A 26088-nucleotide genomic window follows, 5' to 3' on the forward strand; every position below is an offset into this window, starting at 1 on the left:
GAGTACCAGAGGGGACATTCTCCACGGAGGTGAATAGGTTGAATTCCGCTTTGCCGAATACTTCCCAAATCCTCAGAACCATCTGAGGATGAAGTCTGCATTCCTCCGGAAGCAGATCTGCTCAGCAATTCAGACAGCCCGGGACATATGCCTTGTGCAGAGAGAGGAGATGGCACCTGCTCTATAGGAGGAGGCGCTGTGCCAGGTTCATCATTTGTAGCAACTGAATTCCACCCTGGCGATTTATGTACGCTAGTACTGTCATATTTTCAGAATGAATCATAACATGAAGATTCACTATGTCGGAATGAAAAGCCTTCAAGGCTAGGAAGACAGCTAGTAGTTCTAGGCGGTTGATGTGCCACGCCCGCTTTGCAACTGTCCAGGTGCCGAAAGCCGGGTGTCCGACGCAGACCGCACCCCAACCTGTGTTTGACACATCCATGGTCACCACCTTTCGCCTGAAAACCTGACCCAGCATAACACCCTGCTGGTAAAAGGCTGGATCTGTCCATGGAGCTAGAGCAGCCAGACAGCAGCAAGTTACACCAATGCACATGCGCCCGTGGTGCAAGATGTGTCGTGGTACATGATGTTTGAGCCAGCACTGAGAGGTCTCATGTGTAACAGACCTAATGGGATGATGGCGGATGCTGCAGCCATAAAACCCAGTATTCTTTTAAATGACTTCAGTGGAAATGTTTTCCCACGTTTGAACTGAGACATACACTGAAGAGTGGTCTGAACGCACTAATTCGTGAGGTGCACATGCATGCTCAAGGAGTCGAGCCGAACCCCCAAAAAGGAGATCTATTGGCTGGGAGAAAGCAATTTCTGATGCACACACTGACAGCGGGCTTATTGATAGAGCGCCGCTCACCATAGGGAAGCGGTTGAGCATGAGACGTGAAGAGGAAATAATCCTTTTACAGAGAATGAATGAGCGTCCCGTGTTTTTACAACGAGCGCTTTTCTCTTTTTTTGAGTACATTCTTTATTCGTAGAGAACACACAAACAACATCCCGTTCCTGAAGGGAGGGTATGGGAGGCTGGATCATCCCTCAGAACGAGGGGAATCTAGAGCATAACATCTGGAGACTCATGCCCTTGCAGTAAAGGCATTGTGTCTCCATGAGAGCTGCTTTGGCATGGGTGCGACCCAGGCAATGAACGCAGCTCTCATGGTCGTCTAACGGTGGGATGTGCTGCTTGCATAGGGAACACTTGCAGAACGACATCTTGAAAAAGACGCATTGCACGTAAGCTACTCTTTTATGAAAAGCCTTAAGGCCTATGAAATATAATATATATGAAAAGAATATAGTAACTCCTGCCAGAATGCTGTGGGAAGTGGGTCAGTTCCTCGCTGAAGCGACACATTGTTCAACGTCAACAGGCGCTAAGTAGTACAGGCGAAGAATCGTTCTCTCTGCGTCTAGCAGTGTTGTAGTCAAGACCACCTAAACTGAGACCAAGTCAAGAACAAGACCAGAGGGTATCGAGACCAAGACAAGACCAAGACTTTGAGGGGTTGAGACCAAGTCAAGACCAAGGCACGGCAAGACCGAGTCAAGACCAAGACCAGACCAGTGCGCATCCCACACTGCATGACACACTTACGATAAAATGTGGAACATGCAAACATCCTGGTTACTTGCGTAACCTCCGTTCCCTGATGGAGGGAACGAGACATTGTGTCGATGTAGTGACACTAGGGGTCACTTTTGGGAGCCCGAGACACCTCTGGTCTTTGATAAAAGTCCAATGAAAATTGGCGAGTGGTATTTGCATATCACTCCCCCGGTCATACGGGTATAAAAGGAGCTGGTATGCAACCACTCTGCGTCTAACCACTCATTCAGGTTTTATGCTGAGGAGCTGAGACAAGGTCCCGGCCATTTCAGTGGGTAGTTCAGTGTTGTGGCAGGAGGGACACAATGTCTCGTTCCCTCCATCAGGGAACAGAGGTTACGCAAGTAATCAGGACATTCCCTATCTGTCACTCACTTGACGATGTGTCGATGTAGTGACACTAGGGGTCCCTATACAAAAACGCCACAACTGGCTGAACTGTGTTACGTGAAAGTTATGAGTGTTTAACGGCCCTTTGGGGACAAGTCAACTACCCAAAAGATGGAGACGGGCTAGCCCAGTCGTTGCCTCTTATCCCCTTTTCCCACTCCCTAAAAAAAGGGGAATTAACCGACTGGGCCCTCCAGGTCTAGTCGGGGGGGGGTGTCCCTCCCAAGGGGAAGACACCACGGAGACCACACCCCGCCCACGGGGGGGGGGGGTATTTACGTGGAAATACGTCACATGGTCTTGCCAAGCTATGTCAGAAGTATGCCATGTGGGGGAGTCCCAAGGTAGGTCCTGCCCTATGGGGGAGGAGTTACTACAAGCATGGTGACTGGGGCAGAGGGGCCTCTGCCCAAGGAAGATGCAGTTTGCCAATAGGGAAATTAATTAGCAGAAGATATACGTCATATGGGGTTACCTATGGGGAACCATCACATGTGGAGCACCTACCCCAGTACAAGGCTTAGTTAGCACGTGTACTGAGCTGGCAGCGAGTCTCTCGCAAACTCGTCTGCCACAGGACTTGGAGGAAATCACCAGTTTGTGAACACTACTGGGAGTTAACGGCACACGTCTTCAGCTCAGGGGAGGTGAAAGGCACTATGCGAAAGCGATACACCCGGCCGGATTTCCCGGACTTACCTGCTTGTGCATGCCACTACACGGGACAAAACCGGTTCCACCCAGAGATTGTAGAACCTCACAAAGGTGTTGGGTGTTGCCCAGCCCGCTGCACTGCAAATGTCTTTTAGAGAGGCGCCTCTGGTCAAGGCCCAGGAGGCCACTACACCCCTGGTAGAATGGGCCAATAGCCCTACCTGGTGTGGCATGTGCTGGACGTGATATGCCATAGTTATGGCGTCAATGAGCTAGTGGGCAATCCTCTGCTTGGAGACGTGCTTCCTTTCCGCTGTCCACCAAAGCAGACAAAGAGCTGCTCAGAGACTCTAAAACTCTGCGTGCAATCCAAATAGATGCGTAAAGCACGCACTGGACACAGCAACGTCAGGGCTGGGTCTGCCTCCTCCTGGGGCAGCGCTTGCAGGTTCACCACCTGATCCCTAAAAGGGGTCGTGGGAACCTTGGGCATGTAGCCCGGTCGGGGTCTCAGGATCACGTAAGAGTAGCCCGGACCGAACTCCAGGCACGTTTCGCTGACAGAGAACACCTGCAGGTCCCCAACCCTCTTGATGGAAGTGAGCGCAGTCAGAAGGGCAGTCTTCAAGGAGAGTGCCTTAAGCTCAGCTGACTGCAAATGCTCAAAGGGGGCTCTCTGTAGACCCTGAAGAACTACAGAGAGGTCCAATGAGGGATCGAGGCATGGTCAGAAGGGATTCAACCTCCTGGCACCTCTCAGGAACCTGATGATCAGGTCGTGCTTCCCTAAGGACTTACCATCCACTGTGTCGTGGTGTGCTGCTATAGCGGCTACATAGACCTTCAAGGTGGAAGGGGACAGCCGCCCTTCCAACCTCTCCTGCAGGAAGGAAAGCACAGATCCGACTGCACATCTCGGGGGGTCTTCGCGTCGGGAAGAAAACCACTTAGCGATCAGATGCCACTTAAAGGCATACAGGCGCCTCGTAGAGGGGGCCCGAGACTGAGTGATCGTGTCTACGTGATCGTAGACCACTTAGGTCTTCCACGTCCCGTCCAGGGGCCAAACATGGAGATTCCAGAGGTCTGGTCGCGGGTGCCAGATGGTGCCCCATCCCTGAGAAAGAAGGTCCTTCCTCAGGGGAATTTGCCGCAGGGGGGCTGTCACGAGGAGCGTGAGGTCAGAGAACCATGTCTGGGTGGGCCAGTAGGGTGCTACCAGGATGACCTGCTCCTTGTCCTCCCTGACCTTGCACAGGGCCTGTGCAAGTAGGCTCACTGGGGGAAATGCATATTTGCAAGTCCAGGGGGCCAGCTGTGTGCCAGCGCGTCTATACCGAGAGGTGCCTCAGTCAGGGCGTATCAGAGCGGGCAGTGGGAGGATTCTTGGGAAGCGAACAGGTCTACCTGTGCCTGCCCGAATTGACTCCAAATCAGCTGGACCACCTGAGGGTGGAGTCTCCACTCTCCTCTGAAGGTAACCTGCCATGACAGCGTGTCTGCTGCAGTGTTGAGATCACCCGGGATATGAGTGGCTCGCAGCGATTTGAGGTGCTGCTGACTCCAGAGGAGGAGACGGTGGGTGAGTTGTGACATACAACGGGAGTGCAGACCGCCTTGACGGTTGACATATGCTACCATTGCCGTGTTGTCTGTCCGAACTAACACATGCTTGCCCTGGATCAATGGCGGAACCTCTGCAGGGCGAGCAGAATTTCCAGCAACACGAGACAGTTGATGTGCCAACGCAGCCGTGGGCCCGTCCATAAGCCGGCGGCTGCGTGCCCATTGCAAACAGCACCCCAGCCCATTTTGGAGGTGTCTGTCGTAACCAGGATGTGCCTGGAGACCTGCTCTAGGGGAACGCCTGCCCGTAGAAACGTGAGGTCGTTCAAGGGCTGAAGAGGCGGTGACAGATCGGCGTGATGGCCACGTGATGTGTACCACGGTGCCATGCCCATCTCGGGATTCGAGTCTGAAGCCAATGCTGAAGCAGTCTCATATGCATCAACCCGAGCGGAGTGGCCACTGCTGAAGATGCCATATGCCCCAGGAGCCTCTGAAAGTGTTTCAGTGGAACCACTGTTTTCTGTTTGAACGCCTTCAAACAGGTCAGCACTGACTGTGCGCACTCGTTCGTGAGGCGTGCCGTCAATGAGACTGAGTCCAGCTCCAAACCGAGAAAAGAGATGCTCTGAACCGGGAGGAGCTTGCTCTTTTCCCAGTTGACCCAAAGCCCTAGTCGGCTGAGGTGCGAGAGCACCAGGTCCCTGTGTGCACACTGCATATCCCGAAAGTGGGCTAGGATTAGTCAATCGCTGAGATAGTTGAGAATGTGAATGCCCACTTCCCTTAACGGGGCAAGAGCTGCCTCTGCGACCTTTATGAAGACGCGAGGGGACAAGGACAGACCAAAAGGGAGGACCTTGTATTGATACGCCCAACCCTTGAATGCAAACTGTAGGAGGGGTCTGTGTTGAGGTAGAATCGAGACGTGGAAGTACACGTCCTTCAGGTCTACCGCTGCGAACCAATCTTGATGCCGGACGCTCGCCAGAATGCATTTTTGTGTCAGCATCTTGAACGGGAGTCTGTGTAAAGCCCGGTTCAGTACTCGCAGGTCCAAGATTGGCCTCAACCCACTGCCTTTTTTCAGTACAATGAAGTAGGGGCTGTAAAACCCCTTCTTTATCTCGGCCAGAGGGACAGGCTCCGTCGCATCCTTCCGTAGGAGGGTAGCGATCTCTGCGTGCAAGGTAGCAGCATTCTCACCCTTCACTGAGGTGAAGTGGATGCCGCTGAACCTGGGTGGACGCCTGGTGAACTGAATCGCGTAGCCGAGTCGAACGGTCCGGCTCAGCCATCGCGACGGATTGGAAAATGCAAGCCACGCATCCAAGCTCTGATTGAGGGGGACCAAGGGGACAATCTCGTCAGACGTACAGGCAGGTGGGGCCTCGCTGCAGGGTGGAGATCGAGGTGCCACACCATGTTGTGGCCGTGCTGAGTTCAGGGACATCGAAGCACTTACCTGGCTCCTTGTGACCACCCCTGGAACAGCCTGGGACGGGGGAGGAAGAGGCCTGTCCTCATGACCCGTGGAGACTGTCACATCGGGGGCGCAGGGGCGGGGAGACCGCCGCTGGAGCGCCAAACCTGCAAGGATGGAAAAGTGGATGGTGGTCGTGATGACGACCGTGCACACTGGGTACGTGACCCAGGGAATGAGGAAACCGCTCTTTTGCTGAACTGTTGGGTACAGCAGCCACTTGGGCATACGGCGAAATTAAATGAAAAAATAACAAAATATTCTCCTCCCGGCCCTCCACCGGGGGATGGAGTGGTCTGCTTACCAGCTCCAAGGTGGGTTTCATTGTCCCTGGGTCGCCCGTCTCAGGGGCGCTTCGAAGCCTTCTGAGGGTTCTTGGTGGCCGGCTGTGAGATGGGTGGTGTCTGCTTCCTGCAGTGGGCTCCACGCCAGGGCCAGGCTGCGGCGGAGCCGGTGCAGTCACCGCAGGGGGACGCCCTTGGTGACGAGCAGGTGGGGTGCGGGATCTTGAGCCACGCTGTTCAAGAACTGCTGGACAAAGTCCTCGACGGTGTCACCGAATAGGCCAACATGGGAAATGGGGGCAGCAAGGAACCATGCCTTGTCGGTCTCACCCATCTCGACCAGGTTGAGCCAAAGGTGGCGCTCCTGGACCACTAAGGCGGACATCGCCCGCCCGGAGAGCGAGGTGGGTCGCCGAGCGCAGCTCCTGCATCAAATCTGGGGCGGAACTACCCTCGTGCAGTTCCTTTAGCGCCTTGGCTTGGTGGACTTGCAGGAGAGCCATGGCGTGCAGGGTGGAGGCTGCTTGTCCAGCGGCACTGTAGGCTTTGGCCGTCAGGGATGACGTGAACCTACAGGCCTTGGACAAGAGCTTTGGGTGTCCGCGCCAGGTGGCGGCGCTCTGCGGGCATAGGTGCACCACGAGCACCTTATCCACCGGGGGAATCGCCGAATAGCCCCTGGCTGCCCCGCCATTGAGGGTAGTGAGGGCGGGGGAGCTGAAGGAACGGAACCGGGCAGTAAAAGGTACCTCCCACGATCTTGTCTACTCCTCATGCACTTCCGGGAAGAAAGGGACTGGAGTGGGGCATGGCTGCTTTGAGCTGCGCCGTGAGCCCAGGAACCAATCATCGAGCCGCAAGGGTTCAGGGGAGAGTGGAGGGTTCCACTCTAGCCCGACGCTCACGGCTGCCCGGGAAAGTATGTCCATCATTTCCGCATCAGCCTATGACTGGGCAACCGCACCCGAGGGGTGGAGCCCAGCTGAGGCTTCTGCGTCTGACTGGACAAGCCCGCTCTCCGATGCTGCGCTCGAGAGCTCATCAGCTTCACGGGCTACGAACAAGAGGTCGAACTCGCCATGAGACGAGCCGGCGGACTCATCCGGAAGCCCGATCGGGGCAGACAAGTGTGCTGGGAAATGGGAGGTCCATGAGGGGATACCCGGAGGAGGTGGTCCCATTGGGGTCCCCAAATCGCCCCCAGTGCTAGCCGTGCTGGCCTCATACCCGTAGGTAGAAGGACAGAGGCGGGGAGCCGCTGGGGTGGCTTGCTTTCTTATGAAAGCAAGCCGCGACCACAACGTTGCCATGGTCATGTTCTCGCAGTGAGTACATGATCCATCCACAAACGCTGTCTCCACGTGGGTCGCGCCCAGACACGAAAGACAGCGATCGTGACCGTCAGAACTTGAGAGGTAATGACCGCAACCAGGAATAACACACAAATAGAAAGACATCTTTAAATACATGCGTCTTTAAAAAGACATTCCGTGTGTGCCGCTCTTTTAGAGAAATATACTCTTTTAGGAAAATAAAGAGAAAATCTGAATGAGTGGTTGCATACCAGCTCCTTTTATACCCGTATGTCCGGGGGAGTAGTATGCAAATACCACTCGCCAATTTTCATTGGCCTTTTATCAAAGACCAGAGGTGTCTCGGGCTCCCAAGAGTTACCCCTAGTGTCACTACATTGACACAGCGTTGAGTGAGTGACAGATAGGGAACCATAGGCACTCTTCAAATTGATCTGAAAGATCCACATTCCCATAAAAACACCTACAGAAAACAAATGAAGATTCCTCTTCATTCACCTCTTTTATTGCCATATACATATATATATATATATATGTGTGTGTGTGTGTGTGTGTGTGTGTGTGTGTGTATCAGTGTACCATGAGAAATTAAGGAGCTGAAATCAACTTAACCATCTTTATTAAACACTCCTTTTCCAAGTTTTACCATCCACCTAAAACAATAAACATTTTGTGCAAGCACTGAATCAGGTTTTCTGATGACTCTTCCCCTAGAAACCATCATTAAGTACAGAATATATCAAACAATTATTCAGTACTTAAGTCTTCACTTTTCTCTGTCTTTTTTTTTTTTACCAACAACAAGCCTTGTATAAATGTGTGCAATTAGCCAACCACATAGCTAAATCTAGAAAATAGAACAAAGTATGCCAAACATAAGCAAAGCAGCCTATTTTAAATGTACATTTTTCATATAAGTGGAGGCACATTACTCAGTCTCCACTCTCTGCTGACACATCTCTAGCTCTCTCACCCAAGTGAGGGAGTGTTACCGTGGCGTGTTGCATTTATGTTGGAGCTGACATTAGCTAACATTGATGTAACGTAACTTTATATACATTAGCTACATAGCTTTATGTGGCCTGTCTCGTCATTGTTTATCACAAGCAAAAACGTAACTTGGGAACAAAAATTTGTCACTACATGCCCTGTCCTCTCAATCTCTCACTAAGTTAACACTGCATTAGCTACATCCCTCAATATATGTTCCCTATCTGTCACTCACTCGACGTTGTGTCGATGTAGTTATACTAGGGGTCACCCTTGGGAGCCCCAAACACATCTATCTTTGAGAAAAGGCCAATGGGAATTGGCGAGTGGAATTTGCATGCCACTCCCCTGAACATACGGGTATAAAAGGAGCTAGCTTGCAACCACTCATTCAGATTTTTTCTTCAGAGCCGAGCGGTTGTGTTTCAGAGAGCTGAATACCTCCGCCAAACCATTCACCTCGAAAGCTGTTGGATTTATGGCACATTACAGCGGCTTGTGCACGGTGGTGTGCAGAGAATGCCCCTGGGCGCTTCAGCAGCTAAAAGAGTATATTCTTCCTAATAAAAGAGTATATTTTCCTACTAAAAGAGTGGCACAGACGTCTGTGTATAATTCCTGGTTGCGGTTGCTATCTCTCCACTTCTGACGGCCACGATCGCTGTCTCACGTGCTTGAGCGCTGCCCACGCAGAGACATCGTTAGTGGATGGGTCATGTCCTCGTTGATGACATGACCATGGCAACCTTGCGGTCGCGGCTTTCCTTTATCAGAGGCAAAGGCACCCCAGCGGCTCCCCGCCTCGGTCCTTCTACCTACGGGTATGAGGCTGCTGCGGTTAGCACTGGGGGCGATTTGGGGACCTCAGTGGGAGCTTCTCCTCCAGGAAACCCCCCACGGACCTCCCATTCCCCAGTACGCTCGTGTGCCCCTGGTCGAGTTCTGGGATGAGACCATTCGCAATCTCATTCGGGGCTCGCGAAGAGGATGAGCTCTCGATCGCAGCATCAGAGAGCGGGCTCGTCCAGTCTGATGCAGAGGACTCGACTGGGCTCCCACCCTCGGGTGCGGTCTCCCAGTCGCAGGCTGATGTGGAGCTGGTGGCCATGCTTGCCCGGGCAGCTGCGAGCGTTGGGCTTGAGTGAACCCCCTGAACCCACATGGCTCGATGATTGGTTCCTGGGCTCAGAGCACCACTCACGGCTGCGCCCTGCACCGTTTCCTTTGTTCCTGGAGGTGCATGATGAGCACACGAGATCGTGGTGGGCACCTTTAACTGCCCGGACCCGATTTATGGGCTCCTCCGCTCTCACTACCCTCGACGGTGGGGCTGCCAGGGGGTACTCGGCAATTCCCCAGGTGGATAAGGCGGTTGTGGTACACTTGTGCCCACAAAACACAGCCACCTGGTGGAACTGTCCGAGACTCTGTCCACGGCCTGTAGGCTCTCAGCGCAGGTAGACCTGTTCACTTCCTGGGAATCCTCCCACTGCCAGCTCTGGTATGCCCTGACCAAGGCTCCCCTCGGCACAGATGCACTGGTACACAGCTGGCCCCGGGGGCTACATAAGTATGTGTTCCCTCCAGTGAGCCTACTTGCACAGACGCTGTGCAATGTCAGGTAGGACGAGGAGCAGGTCATCCTAGTAGCACCTTACTGGCCCACCCAGACTTGGTTCTCGGACCTCATGCTCCTCGTGAAAGCCCCCCCACCCCGGCGAATTCCCCTGAGGAAGGACCTTCTTTCTCAGGTATGGGGCACCATCTGGCACCCGCAACCAGACCTCTGGAGTCTCCACATCTGGCCCTTGGATGGGACGTGGAAGACCTAAGTGGCCTACTGCCTGCGGTGGTAGACACGATCACTCAGGCTAGGGCTCCCTCTACGAGGCGCCTGTATGCCTTGAAGTGGAGTCTGTTCGCTAAGTGGTGTCCCCCTCCACCTTGAAGGTGTACTTCAATACTATAGCGGTGCACCACGATGCAGTTGACAGAAAGTCTCTTGGGAAGCACGACCTGGTCATCAGGTTCCTTAGAGGTGCGAGGAGGCTGAATCCTCCCAGACCGCATCTTGTTCCATTGTGGGACCTCTCCGTGGTCCTTCGGGGCCTACGAGGAGCTCCATTTGAGCCCCTGGAGTCAGTTGAGCTTAAGGCATTCTCCTTGAAGACTGCCCTCCTGACTGCGCTCACTTCCATCAAGCGCTCACTTCCATCAAGAGGGTTGGGGACCTGCAGGTGTTCTCTGTCTGCGACACGTGCCTGGAGTTCAGTCCGGGATACTCTCACATGGTACTGAGATCCCGACCGGGCTATGTGCCCAAGGTTCCCATGACCCTGTTTTGGGATCAGGTGGTGAACCTGCAAGCGCTGCCCCAGGAGGAGGCAGACCCAGCCTTGTCATTGCTGTGTCCGGCGCATGCTTTGCGCATCTATTTGGATCGCACGTAGAGCTTTGGACGCTTTGAGCAGCTCTTTGTCTTCTTTGGAGGACAGTGGAAATGGAGTGCACCATTGCCAATTAGAGGATTGTCGTTATTGTAAAAGGGTTTCAACTAGGTCGTCGGGGAAGGAATTCCCTAAACAATTCTCGTAATGTCGAGTGAACTGAATCGAAGGGACCTTGATATGTAGTGCACAAGTTGAATGGACTGCTTATATGGTTCTTTATTGGAGATTTTTGAAAAACACAAAAAAATCAGGAAACAGATTTGAAAAAAAAAATAAATAGGGTGAATAATGTATGTCATTTTGCGGTGGGGGGGGGATGATGACTATTCCTTTACAGAAAGGAATATACCTATTATAAACTTAAAACAAATAATAATAATAATATATGAAAAAATTAATAACCAAGAGTATTCTATTTATTATTATTATTATAATTATTTTATTTATTTTCAAATGTCTTTCATCATTTCCAAGAAACTTACCAGTAATTGTAAGTATATGAGTAGTTTGATTTAAGAGTCATTATGTCTTAGATGTTTCTCCTAAAATTCCATAATTGAAACAAAAATTTAAACAAATGAGACAATTGCTGATATACAGTAATAGCGAATAGCTCAAAACTTAATATGATTAGCATAGCTCAAGTTCTTACAAAGACATAATGTGAAATGTAGTGCAAGGTTCCATTCGTTAACATGTGCATTAGGTACAGTATCATGAAATAGCAATGAACAATATATTTTTACAGCATTTATTATTTTTTGTTAATGTTAGTTAACAAAAATACAAAAATGTCATTGTTAGTTCATAGGGCATTAACAAAGGTTAACATATATGACTTTTGATTTTAAAAATGTATTAGTATATGTTGAAATTAACATTAATGCTGCAAAAGTATTGTTGATTGTTAGTTCATGTTAACTTATGTGGTCAGCTAATGTGAATGGAAAAGCTTATTGGAAGCTTATTGTAAAGTATTACCGAAATCACTGACATTTAATCACAGACTTTGATTTCTTGGCAAATCTGAGCACAGTTTATGACATTGTTAAGAACTCTTCTGAAACTCTTGAGGATCATTTACCACGGCATTTTTTATGCAAAAGTCTCAATTTGCTCTCTATTCAATCTTATTTCTGTCTAGTACAAATAATTGAGACATTCAAGAGATCTCATTCGTGAATTTTCTCTCCTGTGAGAAGAGCTAGCTGCACTCTATCTAGTCATCTGTATTCTGCTGCTTTGTGCTGGTTTTCACACTTTCTTTATTTGCCTTCTCTCTCCCAAAGGTTCCATCATTAATGATAGATGCCCAGTTTTCAGAATTCACGCCCGACATCACACCCATCATGCTTGCCGCCCACACAAACAACTATGAGATCATCAAACTCCTGGTCCAGCGCAAAGTCACAATCCCTCGGCCGCATCAAATCCGCTGTGACTGTGTGGAGTGTGTGTCTAGCTCAGAGGTGGACAGCTTGCGTCACTCTCGTTCCCGCCTCAATATCTATAAAGCACTCGCCAGCCCCTCTCTCATCGCCCTCTCCAGCGAGGATCCCATCCTCACTGCCTTCAGACTGGGCTGGGAGCTCAAGGAGCTCAGTAAGGTGGAGAACGAGTTTCGGCAAGAGTACGAAGAGCTTTCTCAACAGTGCAAACTCTTTGCTAAAGACCTGCTGGACCAGGCACGTAGCTCCCGCGAGCTGGAGACCATCCTCAATCACCGTGACGACCAGAGCGAGGAGCTAGACCCACGAGAATGTAGAGACCTGGCCAAACTCAAACTGGCCATTAAATACCACCAGAAAGAGGTAAGGAAATTTGTAGCTTCAGGAATAAACCTATTGAATTGTAATGTAGAAAACAAATTAGTTCTGCACTTCCATAGAAGTCAGTGGACTCATGGCCCATAGAGTGCTATTGAACCCATGTCATGGGAGTCTGAGGCAGATACCTGTACCTTGGGATTTCAATGGAGTAAAGTTCAATGTTGATTGGACAAGTGGCTCCAAACACGTCATTTTGGGTCCCCTCTTGACACCTTGCTTCTATGGGAGTCTGTGGATGTTTCATGAGGCTGTTTGAAATGGAAAAAGCATCTGATTGGACAATGGGCTTTCAATTAATGTATATTTGTCCCAACAGGAAACCCGGCTTCTCTATACACTCTCAAAAAAAAAAAAAAAAAAAGGTACTGTTAAAGTACAAGGGCCATCACTTGGGTGGTACCCTAAAGGGGACCTTTTTTGTACCTCTATTTAAAATATATAACTCCTTTTGGGTACCTAATTGTACCCTATGAACATAATATGTTCCTTTAAAGGTTCATTTATATGTTTTGTTCCTCTTTTGTTCCTCCTTTTTTCTTAAAGGAATATTCTGGGTTCGATACAAGTTAAGATCGAATGACAGCATTTGTGACATATTGTTGATTACCACAAAAATTAATTTTGACTTGTCCCTCCTTTTCTTAAATAAATCAGTGAGGCATTTACAATGCAAATTTTGGAGTTTAAAGGCAGAAATGTGAAGCTTAAAGTTTTATAAAAGCACTTACATTAATTCTTCTGTTAAAACTTGTGTATTATTTGAGCTGCAAAGTTGTTTAAATGGTTGTTTTTACAGTAATTTGAGGGTTTTAGGGTTTGTTGACATTTCATCGTCATGGCAACAAAGTTGTAAAATTGGACATAACTTTAAACAGAAAAGATTAGAAAGTGATTTTATTACACTAAAATCATGTTAACACATGTTGTTTATGTCTTGTGGCTATACTTTTGAAACTGTGAGTATTTTATAATGTTCAGAAATTGGCCCCCATTCACTTCCATTGTGAATGCCTCACTGTAACCCAGTTTTGCTGCGTCCGAATCCACGTACTGTCACAGTATGTACTGTATTTGATGAAGGACGCACTTATCTGCAGGCAAAACAGTATGTTCTTTTAGGTATGCCTGTGAGTAGTAAGAACAGATTTCGGACATACTTCATCCGGGTACGCTGGCATTGTCTCATGATTCGAATATATGGCGTACAGTAAGAACAACAACCGCGAAAACTATCCGCTCATGTTTTGTTAAACAAGCACCATTGAACAATTATCTTGGTATATATAGCACTTACAGTTGAGAAGAGCCGTCCGACTCGCGATCCACCGCTGTTCTTTTAAATCCAGTGTTTTGAACGTGACGTCGCCTCAGCTCCTGAGGGATTATGGGATCTTAAAGTGTCCAGTCGATCCATACTTCAGAATCTCACCGGAAATAGTAGGTCATCCGGGTACTTCTCGCTTACTGCTTCATGAATACAGTGGATTCGGACATACTGCTCCACTGGCATAACATTTTTGGCATACTATGTAGCAGGGGAGTATGGATATTCAGATGCAGCATACCTCTTTTTTTTCTGAGAGTGTATGATGATTGGTCAAGCTCTCAAATGGGTGGAACTTTGCAGCAAATGCCAGTAATTGAAACTGTGATGTACGTGACTGACAGCATAAAAAATGTAAAAGATTTGTGCTGTTGAATGCAGACAGTGTCAGAATCAGAAACATATGTTGTAACACATTTATTTTAGTGTTCATAATTATATCTGATTTAAAATTATTGCAAAAATTGAGTAATTTGTGCTTCCCCATTCTTGAAAAGCACCAGCTGCCACTGGCCTAATTTTGTATTTTGTGATTGGTTGGGTCGTTTTCAGAGGTTTATGCCTTTGGGGGAAAAATGCATCAAATATTATTACATTTGCTTCGGCTGCCCATCTGAAATTTCACTTTGGCAACTGAATTACTTGTGCAAACTATTGCAAAATTTAGTGGTGTCCTTCGACACACCCTGAGTCTATTCTCTACTTCAGATTTCTGTTTCTTGAGTATCTTAAGCTCTCTGATCCACAGTTATGTGTGGTGGGATACAATGTGTTTTAAAGGCCAGAGTCTTGACTAGATTAGAAAGACAGGAGATAGAGAGAGAATGAGAGAATAGCACAGGGCAGATGAAAGACAGGGAGTGATGTGCTACATAGCAGCCAGGGAGAGAGCGTTTCTGCTGTATACATGCAGCAAATGCTCTATAAGAAGTTGTGCTGTTTTTTTTTAAGAGAACCCCATCTTTTACTTTTGGTTTCTTACATACATTTTTGTCAACAAGTTGAGCTATGTTGCTGCTGTTGGCTTAGAAGACTCTGAACCTTCTCAGAATGTTTCTTTTATGTGTCACTAAAACATCTCTTGTTGCCATTTTTAACTTAATTTTTGGAGGATTCAATAAAGGAATTCACCCAAAAATGAAAATTCTCTCATTATTTACTCACCCTCATGCCAACTCAGATGTGTATGACTTTCTTTATTCTGCTGAACACAAACAAAGATTTTTAGAAGAATATCTCTGCTCTGTAGGTCCATACAATGCAAGTCAACAGGGTCCAACACTTTGAAGATAAAAAAAGCACATAAAGGCAGCATAAAAGTAATACACAAGACTCCAGTTGTTAAATATATGTCTTCAGAAGCGATATGATGCGGGTGAAAAACAGATCAATGTTTAAATAATTTTTTAATATAAATTCTCCTCCCAGCCCAGTATCTGATAATATGCATGAAGACCGCAAATCACCAAAATCAAGAGAAGAAAACTCTTAGAAAAGCAGTTGGAAGGGCTGTTTGAAAGTGGATATGTATAGTTAAAAAGGGGGTTTCTCACCCACACCTATCATATCGCTTCTTAAGGCATGGATTTAACCACTGGAGTCTTATGGATAACTTTTATGCTGCCTACAGATGCTTTTGGAGCTTTAAAGTTTTGGACCCTGTTGACTTGCATTGTATGGACAGAGCTGAGATATTCATCTAAAGATCTTTGTTTGTGTTCAGCGGAAGAAATAAAGTCATACACATCTGGGATGGCATGAGGGTGAGTGAATGATGATGAGAGAATTTTCATTCAACAATCGCTAACAGAAAACTTGGTTAGGATGTTATAATGTTTGAAGGACTCAAATTACATGCATAGCCTGAACAACAGGGCCGTTTCTTGGTGTAAGTGGCCACTAAGGGCCTCCTAGCCACCAGGGGGCCTCGGTTGATGATTGGTATATTAGGGTCTCAAATTCCTCAAATTTGGGGTTTAATGTCAAGTTGAACTGTTGATAAACACGTGAAAAAATGAAGCTCATTCCACAGTTTCTAAAAGCAAGCAAGTAAGAAGACAAAAAAAATCAGTTGTATACATTTGCACACTTGGCATATGATTTTATCCAAAGCTACTGTACAGTGCATTCAAAGTAAACATGAGTACTACGTGCATTCCCTGGGAATCAAACCCCTCAAATCAAACTCTACTGTACCAGTTGAGCTTGGAACTAAAACACATATAATGGAAGTCTAGGGGGCAAACTACTACATTAATAGTAACTGAGGTGTTACTTGTCAGTTAGTAATGAATACTCAAGTGTTTGTTCCTACATTTTATTCATTTAATCAAACAGATCAAACAAACATTCACAGACATTAAAATAAATAAATAAATAAATAAAAAGTCTGGCACTGAATTATGAATCATTGAATTATGAATCATTGAAACCATTGAACATAATTGAATAGGCTACAAACCTTTAGCAGGATAATGCTTTTAATTGCTGGTGCTCATGGTTACTATATGTCTTATATCTTAACATAAAGTAAAATAATACAATTATGTGTCTAAAGGACAAGTGTGTTGATCGCCATAAGACTTCGAAAGAAAACAGAGAAAACTGGTGTAGAGCATGAGGCCGATTCCACATGTGTACTTCCGCCCTAGACAGCCCACAGTTTTTATCAAATTAATTTGACATGTTTCCTCCTTTGCCTATGTTCGGGATTAACAGAATAGAATGTATGTTAAAGTTTACTGCGTGCAGGCGGATCGATGGCAGAGCAAAATCACACTCGCTCTTCTTTCAGTTTCAGCGCAAGCATTGAATATGGTGAACCCTGATTGGATTAGAAGCTTGATGGACGTGATGCTCATTCTTTTCTTTTTTTTTTTCATTGGATCCATTAAAGAGCACCTATTATGGTTTTTTAACATGCCTAATTTGTTTTAAAGGTATCATACAATAGATTTACATGCATCCAAGGTCAAAAAATACTTTAATTTGCTCATAATTTAAATTGCAGCATTACCTTTTTTTCCCCAGTGTCAAAAACAACTCGTTCTAAAGGATTCATTCTAAACTCCTCCTTTCAGAGAGCCTAGTCTGCTCTGATTGGTCAGATGTCCCAGTCTGTTGTGATTGGTCTACCGCTTAGTGTAATGTTGGAGGGTGGGTCAAAGCTGTTCGCGAGCAGCCAATGAAGACCAGAGGCGGGTTTTTTGTTACCAAATTACATAGGAATTACTAACGACTTGTTTCAGGTGTTCAGAATCGGTTCTTTCTTTTGGGAGTCAATAACTCCATTTGTCGTGCACTTTGATTTTTGAAACTTTGCAGACTTTTTTACATTCACAAACAGCTATATAACACACTACATGAAAGGTAATATTTGAAAAACCATAATAGGTGCTCTTTAAGTTACTCAGAAAAAAAAAGAACTTTACATAAAATTAAATACTTCTTGTAAGATTAACTTTTTTACAGTATTTATGAATAAAAAATTCATTTTAAAAATGTTTTGTATATATATATATATATATATATATATATATATATATATATATATGTGTGTGTGTGTGTGTGTGTGTGTGTGTGTGTGTGTGTGTGTGTGTATTCAAGTGTGTATTCATTAATTAATAATGTATTACCATGACCCTCACTTTAAAATAATTAGTAATACCCTCACAAGTGAACTAGACCCAGAGGTACTTGTACCCCTCCACTTGGAGAAGTAGCTCACTCCCTACCCGAAGGGGACAATCCACGCTTTTCTGACAGAGAACCATGGCCTCAGATTTGGAGGTGCTGACCCTCATCCTAACCATTTCACACTCAGCCACAAACTGCCCCATTGCACGCTGGATGTCACAGCCTGATGATGCCATCAGCACAACATCGTCCCCAAAAAGTAGAGATGAAACCCTGTGGCCCCCAAACTGAACACACTCTGATCCATGGCTGCACCTTGAAATCCTGTCCATGAATATCACAAACAGGATAGGTGACAAGGGACACCCCTGGCGGAGTCCAACACCTACTGGGAACAAGCTTGTCTTACTATCGAGAATGCGGACACAGCTCTCGCACCAGTTATACAGGGACCCGATACTCCCTTAGTACCCCCCACAAGATGCAGTCATAAGCCTTCTCCAAGTCCACAAAACACATGTAGACTGGGTGAGCAAACTACGACACCCCCTCTAGGATCCTCGCCAGGATAAAGAGCTGATCCACTGTTCCACTACCAGGATGGAATCCTCATTGTTCCTCCTCTAGCTGAGGTTCTTTCCAGCACCCTGGCGTAGGCTTTCCCAGGTAGGCTGAGATTTGTAATCCCTCGATAATTGGAACTCACCCTCCGGTCCCCCTTTTTTAAAAATGGAATCACCACACCCTTTGCCAGTCCCCAGGCACTGTCCCAGATTTCCACGCGATGCTGAAGAGGCGTGTCAGGCATGACAGCCCAACAACATCCAGGGCCTTCAGCATCTCAGGGCAAATCTCATCCACTCCTGGGGCCTTGCTACTTGGAGTTTTTTACTACCTCGGTGACTTCTGCCAGAGAAATGGCCCCCCGTGTCCTCTGTACCTGCCTCCTCTATAGGGGACGTGTCAACCAGGTTCAGAAGTTCCTCAAACTGTTCCTTCCACCACTCGACTATATCCTCCCCAAACTCCTCCCACACCCAAGTTTTTGCTTCCGCAACTACTGCAGCTGCAGTCCTTCTGACCCACCGGTACCTATCGGCTGAATCAGGGAACCCACGGGCTAACCAATCCTGAAAGGCCTCCTTCTTCAGCCAGACAGCATCCTTCACCACTGGTGTCCACGAACGGGTTCTTGGGTTGCCGCCACGACAGGCACCAACAACCTTCAAGCCACAGCTCCAAGCAGCCACTTCCACAATGGAGGCTTGAAACAGGGTCCATTCAGACTCCATGTCCCCAGCCCCCCTTGGAATTGGAGTAAGTTTGGATCGCTCTTTGTCTGGCCCTCACCTGGGACCAGTTTGCCAAGGGAGGCCCTACCAGGAGCTAATAATCCAGACAACACAGCTCCCATGGTCACTGGGGCACTCAAACTCCTCCACCATGGTAAGGTGGCAATCCATGGGGGAGATCCCTTAATATAAATACTAAAACTAAAATAAAAACAAAATGTACTGAAAAAATAAAAATAAAATAACAAATAACTAACAAATAAACAAAACTAAACTAAAACTAACAAAGAACTAACAAATAAAATGAAAACTAAAACTAAATTGGAGTGAAAAATTTAAAATTAAATAGAAATAAAAACTTAATTCAAAATTCAAAACCATAGGTGGAGCATGTGTAAGGCTGGACAAGGCTTAGCCTTCCCCTGGCCACAGGCATGATGTGCGCATTAATGCTTATTAGGTATTGATCGGAAATCCCTTTTGCTGCTCCGGGATAACACTGCTCGTAGCTGCACCAGTAAACTGTCTAGGATCAATTTCCCCACCTTATATACAAACTTTAATTACTAGAGTAAAGGGAAAGTTGACTCTAGATCAGTGGCCGTGGCCAAATTCATCTTAAAACATTAAGTTGAGTCACTGCGTGCATGGAGAATGTCTTTATTTCTGATAGAATTTTTCATTTTAAAACAAATATATAACGTAGTGCAATTCTTACAATAATACCTATTTATTAGATTATGATAGCAATGAAATTAGTGTATCTGCATTTGTAACATTCCTTTTTAATTGCATCCATTCACATTTAAATCAATAAGCATCCAATCAAATTCGAAACGATCCAGCATGGAGATGACTGAAAATAAATTCATCATTGTTCCATGAGCTTGTGAAGAAGACTCTCTCCACTGGATTTTCTTAACTTCCAAATCTTTAATTCAACTGCATGATATATAGGTGCAAGACCACTTTTAACAGCATATGCAGGTCCATTTTTTATTTTTATTTTTATTTTGCTGCATTAGCAAAGAGTGCTTACTACCAATTATTTAATTTGCTGTTATGCCAGTAAAACAAATCGTACATATTTGCTTGCTGTAGCCTAATATTGAGTCACTAAAATAATTATTAATATGAGTAGTCTTCTGGCATCTGTGTAAATAACAATAATGGACCATTTATTCATCTGGAAGGTTTTGTATGGAGTGTGAACATTTACAGTTGGTAGTAGATGCCATTTAATAAAATATTTTGTCTTGAATGCAGGGGTGAAATTGAGATTTCGGAGGTGGGGAACCTTAAAATCATGTGATTGCTGTTATAACATCCATTCAATTAAAAATATGTGTGTCTTAATATGTATACAGTATTGTTACAGACTCAGGAGACTGAGAAGTTAGATCCATTTGCAGCTTTACTTATAAAGTCACAGAGAATATACAACAGGCAGAGGTCAGTATTCAAAACATACAGCAATGTAGGCAAATCCAATAATCGTGGTCAAAAACAGGCAGAGGGTCGAGGCAGGCTGAAAACAATCACAAAGAGTAAATCCAGGAACAGATCAAAGTCAAAAGGCAGGCAGCAGTGAATTCATATGACAATAACAGGCAGAAGATCAAACACAGGCAAACTAATATGGAAAAACACTCAGAAATGTTAGCCGGGGCAATAACAAGACTTCACACTGAACCCAGTGTTTGCAGTGCTTAAATAGTCCATGAAATAAGGTACAGGTGTGTAGTAATCAGTCCTGCTGAGGATGATTGGAATCGTAGTTCGTGAGAAACAGTTAATACTCGGGTGACGGTGCTCTTTGGTGGTTATTGAGGGGAGTGTTCATAACAACGCCCACCCCCCCTCCGTGAGCGGCTCCCGATGCGAGGAAGAACATGACGCCGGGGTCTTCCACAGGGTCTGGGGGCAGGTCTTTGCAGATGAGTCCTGTGGAATTCTGTTATGAGGTTGGGGTCAAGAATGTCCTCAGCATTGACCCAGGAATGATCCTCCGGACCATATCCCTCCTAGTCTACCAGATATTGAATTCCACGACCCCACCGTCTGGAGTCCATGAGTTCTTGAACCTGGTAAGCTTCCTCGTCATCCACGATTATGGGGGGGGGGGGGGTTGGGGGGAGGTTTGCAGTATTGTCCTCCACTTCCTCCATCGGACCAACAGCAGATTTGAGCAGCGAGACATGAAATGTGGGAGAAATACTATAGTTAGCAGGCAGTTGAAGACAGAATGATACGGGAGTGATTTGTCTTATGATTTTGCAGGGACCCACATACCTGGGATTGAGCTTTCTGCAGGGCAGACGAAGGCATAGGTGCGAGTGGAGAGCCAGACCCATTGTCCTGGTGTATATTGGGGACTCGGACGACGATGCCGATCAGCCTGCTCTTTCTGTCTCCTCACGGCTCGCTGTAGATGGACATGCAAATGGTTCCATTCTTCCTCGCCCTGCCAGAGCCAGTCGTTGATAGTTCCGTGGGCTTTCCTGACCAGGGGAACAAGGGTGGTTGAAATCCCAGCACACATTGGACTGGAGTCATGCCCGTGGATGGTTTTTGTAGTGAGTTTTGGACATATTCTGCTCACAGCAGGTACCGGCTCCAGTCGTTTTTGGTTTTGATGGCAATACATCCTGAGGAAATGAGTGATCTCTTGATTCAGACGTTCGGGCTGCCCGTTGGATTGAAAGTGGTACCCAGAGGTGAGGCTGATGTTGACATTTAATTAACAGAAGAAGGCCGCCCAGACCCGAGCAGTGAATTGTGGACCTCGGTCAGATACAATGTCATCAGGTAACCCATAGAACCAAAATACTTGATGTAATAGATGTTCCACTGTCTTGAAGGCTGTGGGGAGCTTGGGAAGAGGGATTAATTGACATGCCTTGGAGAAAAGATCGATTACAGTTGTGGTGTTACCTTGAGAGACTGGAAGATTGGTGATAAAGTCAATGGCGATGTGAGACCATGGGCGCTGTGGAATGGGAAGTGGTTGAAGCAGGCCTGCCGGGAGTAGTCTGGAAGATTTGGTGGAGCATTGGTTGACATAAGAAATGGTGTCTGCCTGCATGGTTCTCCACCAAAATTGGTTCCGGAGCAGATGGAGTGTAGTCATGATGCCTGGGTGCCCGGAGCTGGTGGCAGTATGGACCCTCTGTAAAACCTTCTCCCGATATGACTGTGGCACATAGTTTTTGCCTTCAGGGCAATCGTGAGGAACCGGATCTTGAGACTGGGCCTGGTTAATCTCTGTCATGATGTCCCATTGGACTGGTGCAACGATTAGAGATGTGGGGATTATGGGTTCTGTTGTCTGGTTCTGATTCGGAGCTTCAAATTGACGCGAGGAATGGATGCTTTACCCCCTGCAACCAATGTCGCCATTCCTCCATGGCTGACTTCATGGCAAGTAATTCTCGGTTCCCCACATCGTAGTTTTGTTCTGCCGTGGAGAGTTTTTGGGAATAGAAAGCACAGGGGTAGAGTTTCGGAGGTGACCCATGGTGTTGTGAAAGAATGGCTCCGATCCCTGTGTTCGAGGTTACACCCATCGGTTTAACATATCTCTGAAGACATCGTTGATGAAGGACTGGAACACTGAAAGACTGTTAGCAAGGCTGAAGGTCATAACCAAGTATTCATAGTGTCCACTGCTGGTGGAGAATGCTGTCTTCCACTCGTCCCCCTCTCTGATGCGAATGAGGTTGTAAGTGCTGAGCAGATCCAGTTTGGTGAAATACATGGCGGTTTGTAGTTGTTCCAGTGTTGCCGGAACTAATGGTAAAGAGTAATGAAATTTCACAGTGATATCATTGAGAGCACGATAATTGATGCAAAGTCGGAGACTACCGTTCTTCTTACCCACAAAGAAGAATCTGTAGCAGGGGAAGTGGGTGGTCATATGAAACCCTTGGCCAGCTCCTCTTCGATGTAACTTTTCGTGGCCTGGGCTTCAGGCTCAGATAAAGGAAAAATCCTGCCTCGTGGTGGTGTCATACCCGGTAATATCTCAATAGCACAGTCGCTGGAACGATGAGGAGGAAGTTGTTATGCATTGGTCTTACTGAAGGCCTCCACCAGATCTATGTATTCCTTTGGCAATATGGGTACCTCAGTGATCTTCTCTGTGATTGATGCAGCTCAAACAGATAAAGGAACTATTGACCTCAGGCAGTTGGAAAAGCATGTGGAGCCCCATTGTGATATCTGTCTCTCACTCCAAGAGATTTGTGGGTTATATTGCTGAAGCCAGGATAGTCCGAGAATGACAGGATGGTGTGGTGAGCGAATGACATAGGAGGTGTGTGATTTCAGTGTGTATACTGTCCACTTGAAGGGTGATGTCTGCGGTGGTGAATTGAACATGGCCGGTCCCCAGAGGACCTCCATCTAGTGCTGCCACTGCCAAGGGAGATTCACAGGGAATTAGTGGTACCTTAAATTCTCTGACTAACTCCTGTAGCATCTGGACCAATCAGACACACAATTATTAATTATTTAATGAATAATCCAACAGACATCTCAAGACCGTAACAAGCAAAGGTCCAAGCAGGCACAAGCAGACTCCGGGATGTCTGCTCTCCCACTGATCATTATCAGCTTTTACACCCCCTTGCTGACACTGGTCCAGCAACTAGTGGACCTCAGAGACATTCCAGGTGGGGGAAGGTAGCCACATGCAAAAGCAAAGGAATGTGGGGAGAGTAACTCACTCCATTTCCCCATAGGAAAGACACAAAGCCCATAAAACAGACTTTTCTTCATTAATTTATAGACAAACTGTTCTATAAATGAACATGCATATCCCCAGGACATTGTGTGTTTGAATATTACTGTCTCATATAGTGTCTTTTGTATTGTATACCATTTTATGCATGCTTTATGACAGAACCACTAGATAATGTAAAAGTTTTGGTTTCATGCTTCCTATCAAATTAATCCTTGTGTGATGCCCTGCACATTGGTGTATATCACCTCCTTATAGCATGCATTGTATGCTTGTTATATTAATCAGAGCATAAAGGGGCACAAACTGCCAGCTTACTCCAATCAACTGAGTCAGCTTCCAAACAAAGGAACTTTTTCCGATGGAAAATTGCATCTTTCTCATTGATCAAGCCAAATTCGTGAGGAGTGACCTCCCTCAGGAGTTAAAGGGCACTGTCGGAGTGACCTCCTGCTCTCTTTCTTCTCCTGGTTGCTGTTCGTGTGGGACCAGAAACACCCAGTCTGACTGCGAGGTCGCAGGCTGGCAGGCCTCAACACATCAAGCCATGTGTAACTTCCTCGACCATAATAGAGTCAAACTAACACCGCTAGTTCATCATAATTTCTTCATTCAACGCAGAAGAAATTGATTGCAACTTCAACACCATCGATTCAAGGAACCATCAAGACTTTCCTGAGACTGCATCCGGGCAATCTCTCAACAGCCAAGGCATTGCAAGTATCGTACAATTAACTAACTAAACAGAGGTTTAGTATAAGCTGTGAACCCCTTTGTTAATAAAGGTGCTTTGAAGTAAGAAACTGATGGATCTTTCAGATGGTTAAATTACTCTTTTCATAGATTCATTCCCCTGTTCTGTTCTGGTTTCATTCACTTTCACTTTTCCATTTCCCATATATGCGTGATTTGTATGTATGTTTTTGTTTAGATTAGTTGTGTGTTCGTGATTTAGTTAAATAAAGCTTTTGTGTACATTCTTGCAAGTTGATTCTGGTCTGCTTGTAAATCAACGTCAATTTAACGATTTGATCACAGCTACATGCTAAGAAAGAGTTATTTTTCCTTTCCACTGGGTTCCTTTCTGAGAGTTGATAGACGATCAATACTGAGTGTTCGCTGGACAAACATATTAATTGATTGTAATATTAATTCAGCTACATCAAGTTAATTCTATTAGCTGATCCAAATATTTCTAATTAATTATAACGAGTTATGATTAATTCTTCATATTTCCCTTTTGAGCTAATTTGCTACACTCCTCATCAATAAAGTTGCCAGACGCCCTGGAGTAAAGCATGGCGTGAGTGGGAAATGATTTGTTTGTGAAGGAAATTGTTATCAGAACATCAACGCATGAGGTTACCTGGAGAGGTAGAGAGGCATTACTCACCGCTGATTGAGATGATCCTGCTGGTCGTACGGGACAGGCTGCTCTTAAATGTCCGGGTTGACCGCAATATAAGCATAGGTGTTGTCTGATGTGGCATTCTCTCTCCTCCAAAGTCAAATGAGCGAGCCCTATTTGCATAGGTACCGATTCCTCTGTGGTGCATGCTGGCTTATAATTCTGCAGGGGAGGTTTAACTGGTCCCCACGAGCTAATGAGATTGTCAATATGGATGGCAAGATCAATGAATTGGTCCAAGGTCCTCCCTTCATCACGACATGCCACTCCGATTGCAATTCAATGTTTAATCCTCTTCAAAACAGCACCTTGAGCGTGTCATCAACCCATACAGTCTGTGCAGCGAGAGTGCAGAAGGACAGGGCATATTCGGCGGCTGTGTTTCTTCCTTGTTGGAGAGAGAGTAACTGATCACCCACACTTCTTCCACCCTCGGGATGTTCAAACACCTTGCGAAAGCGTTGTTTGAAGCTGGTGAATGAGGTGAATCTTGAACCCTCATTAGACCACATGGCAGTAGCCAAATCCAGTGCCCTCCCGGCGAGCAGTGAACATACAAAGCAAATGCGACTCTCCTCAGTGGGATAAAGTGTAGGCTGTTGGCCCACGAACATCGAGCATTGCATCAAAAATCCCTTACATTTAGAAGGTGTACTGTCAAACTTATCTGGGAAGGCGAGTCATGGATTGGCGGTGATGGGATTCGGTGTTGTTGGATTCTCCGCGGGAATTGGTTGAGGTTCTGGCGGAGATGGGTTTACCACGGGCAGGTGAAGGTTCTGCAGCGTCTTCACCATCTCCTCTGTTAACACAGTAAGCCATTGTAATTGTTGCTGATGAACTGCCAGTACACCAGCCTGAGCGGAGAGCTCGTTGGAGAGCTGAAAAATAGCTGCTGGATCAGTAGGTGGCAAAGTCTTCTGTAACATAGACTCAGGAGAACCAGAAGTTAGATCCATTTGCAGCTTTAATTGTAAAGTCACAGAGAATATACAACAGGCAGAGGTCAGTATTCAAAACATACAGCAACGTAGGCAAATCCAATAATCGTGGTCAAAAACAGGCAGAGGGTCAAGACAGGCAGAAAACAATCAC

At 46.4% G+C, this 26088-nt stretch overlaps 1 protein-coding gene across 1 annotated transcript in view; it reads left to right on the plus strand.

The window, feature by feature from the left end:
• Positions 1 to 26088, plus strand: part of LOC127445225 (short transient receptor potential channel 5-like) — a 121940-nt gene that overhangs the window by 26876 nt on the left and 68976 nt on the right. Inside the window, exon 3 of the mRNA XM_051705122.1 lies at positions 12053 to 12574. Within this exon, the coding sequence (XP_051561082.1) occupies positions 12053 to 12574 (522 nt within the window). The remainder of the gene's footprint in view (positions 1 to 12052; positions 12575 to 26088) is intronic.

Source organism: Myxocyprinus asiaticus, chromosome 8 (assembly GCF_019703515.2).
Source record: "Myxocyprinus asiaticus isolate MX2 ecotype Aquarium Trade chromosome 8, UBuf_Myxa_2, whole genome shotgun sequence".
NCBI classification, from domain to species: domain Eukaryota; kingdom Metazoa; phylum Chordata; class Actinopteri; order Cypriniformes; family Catostomidae; genus Myxocyprinus; species Myxocyprinus asiaticus.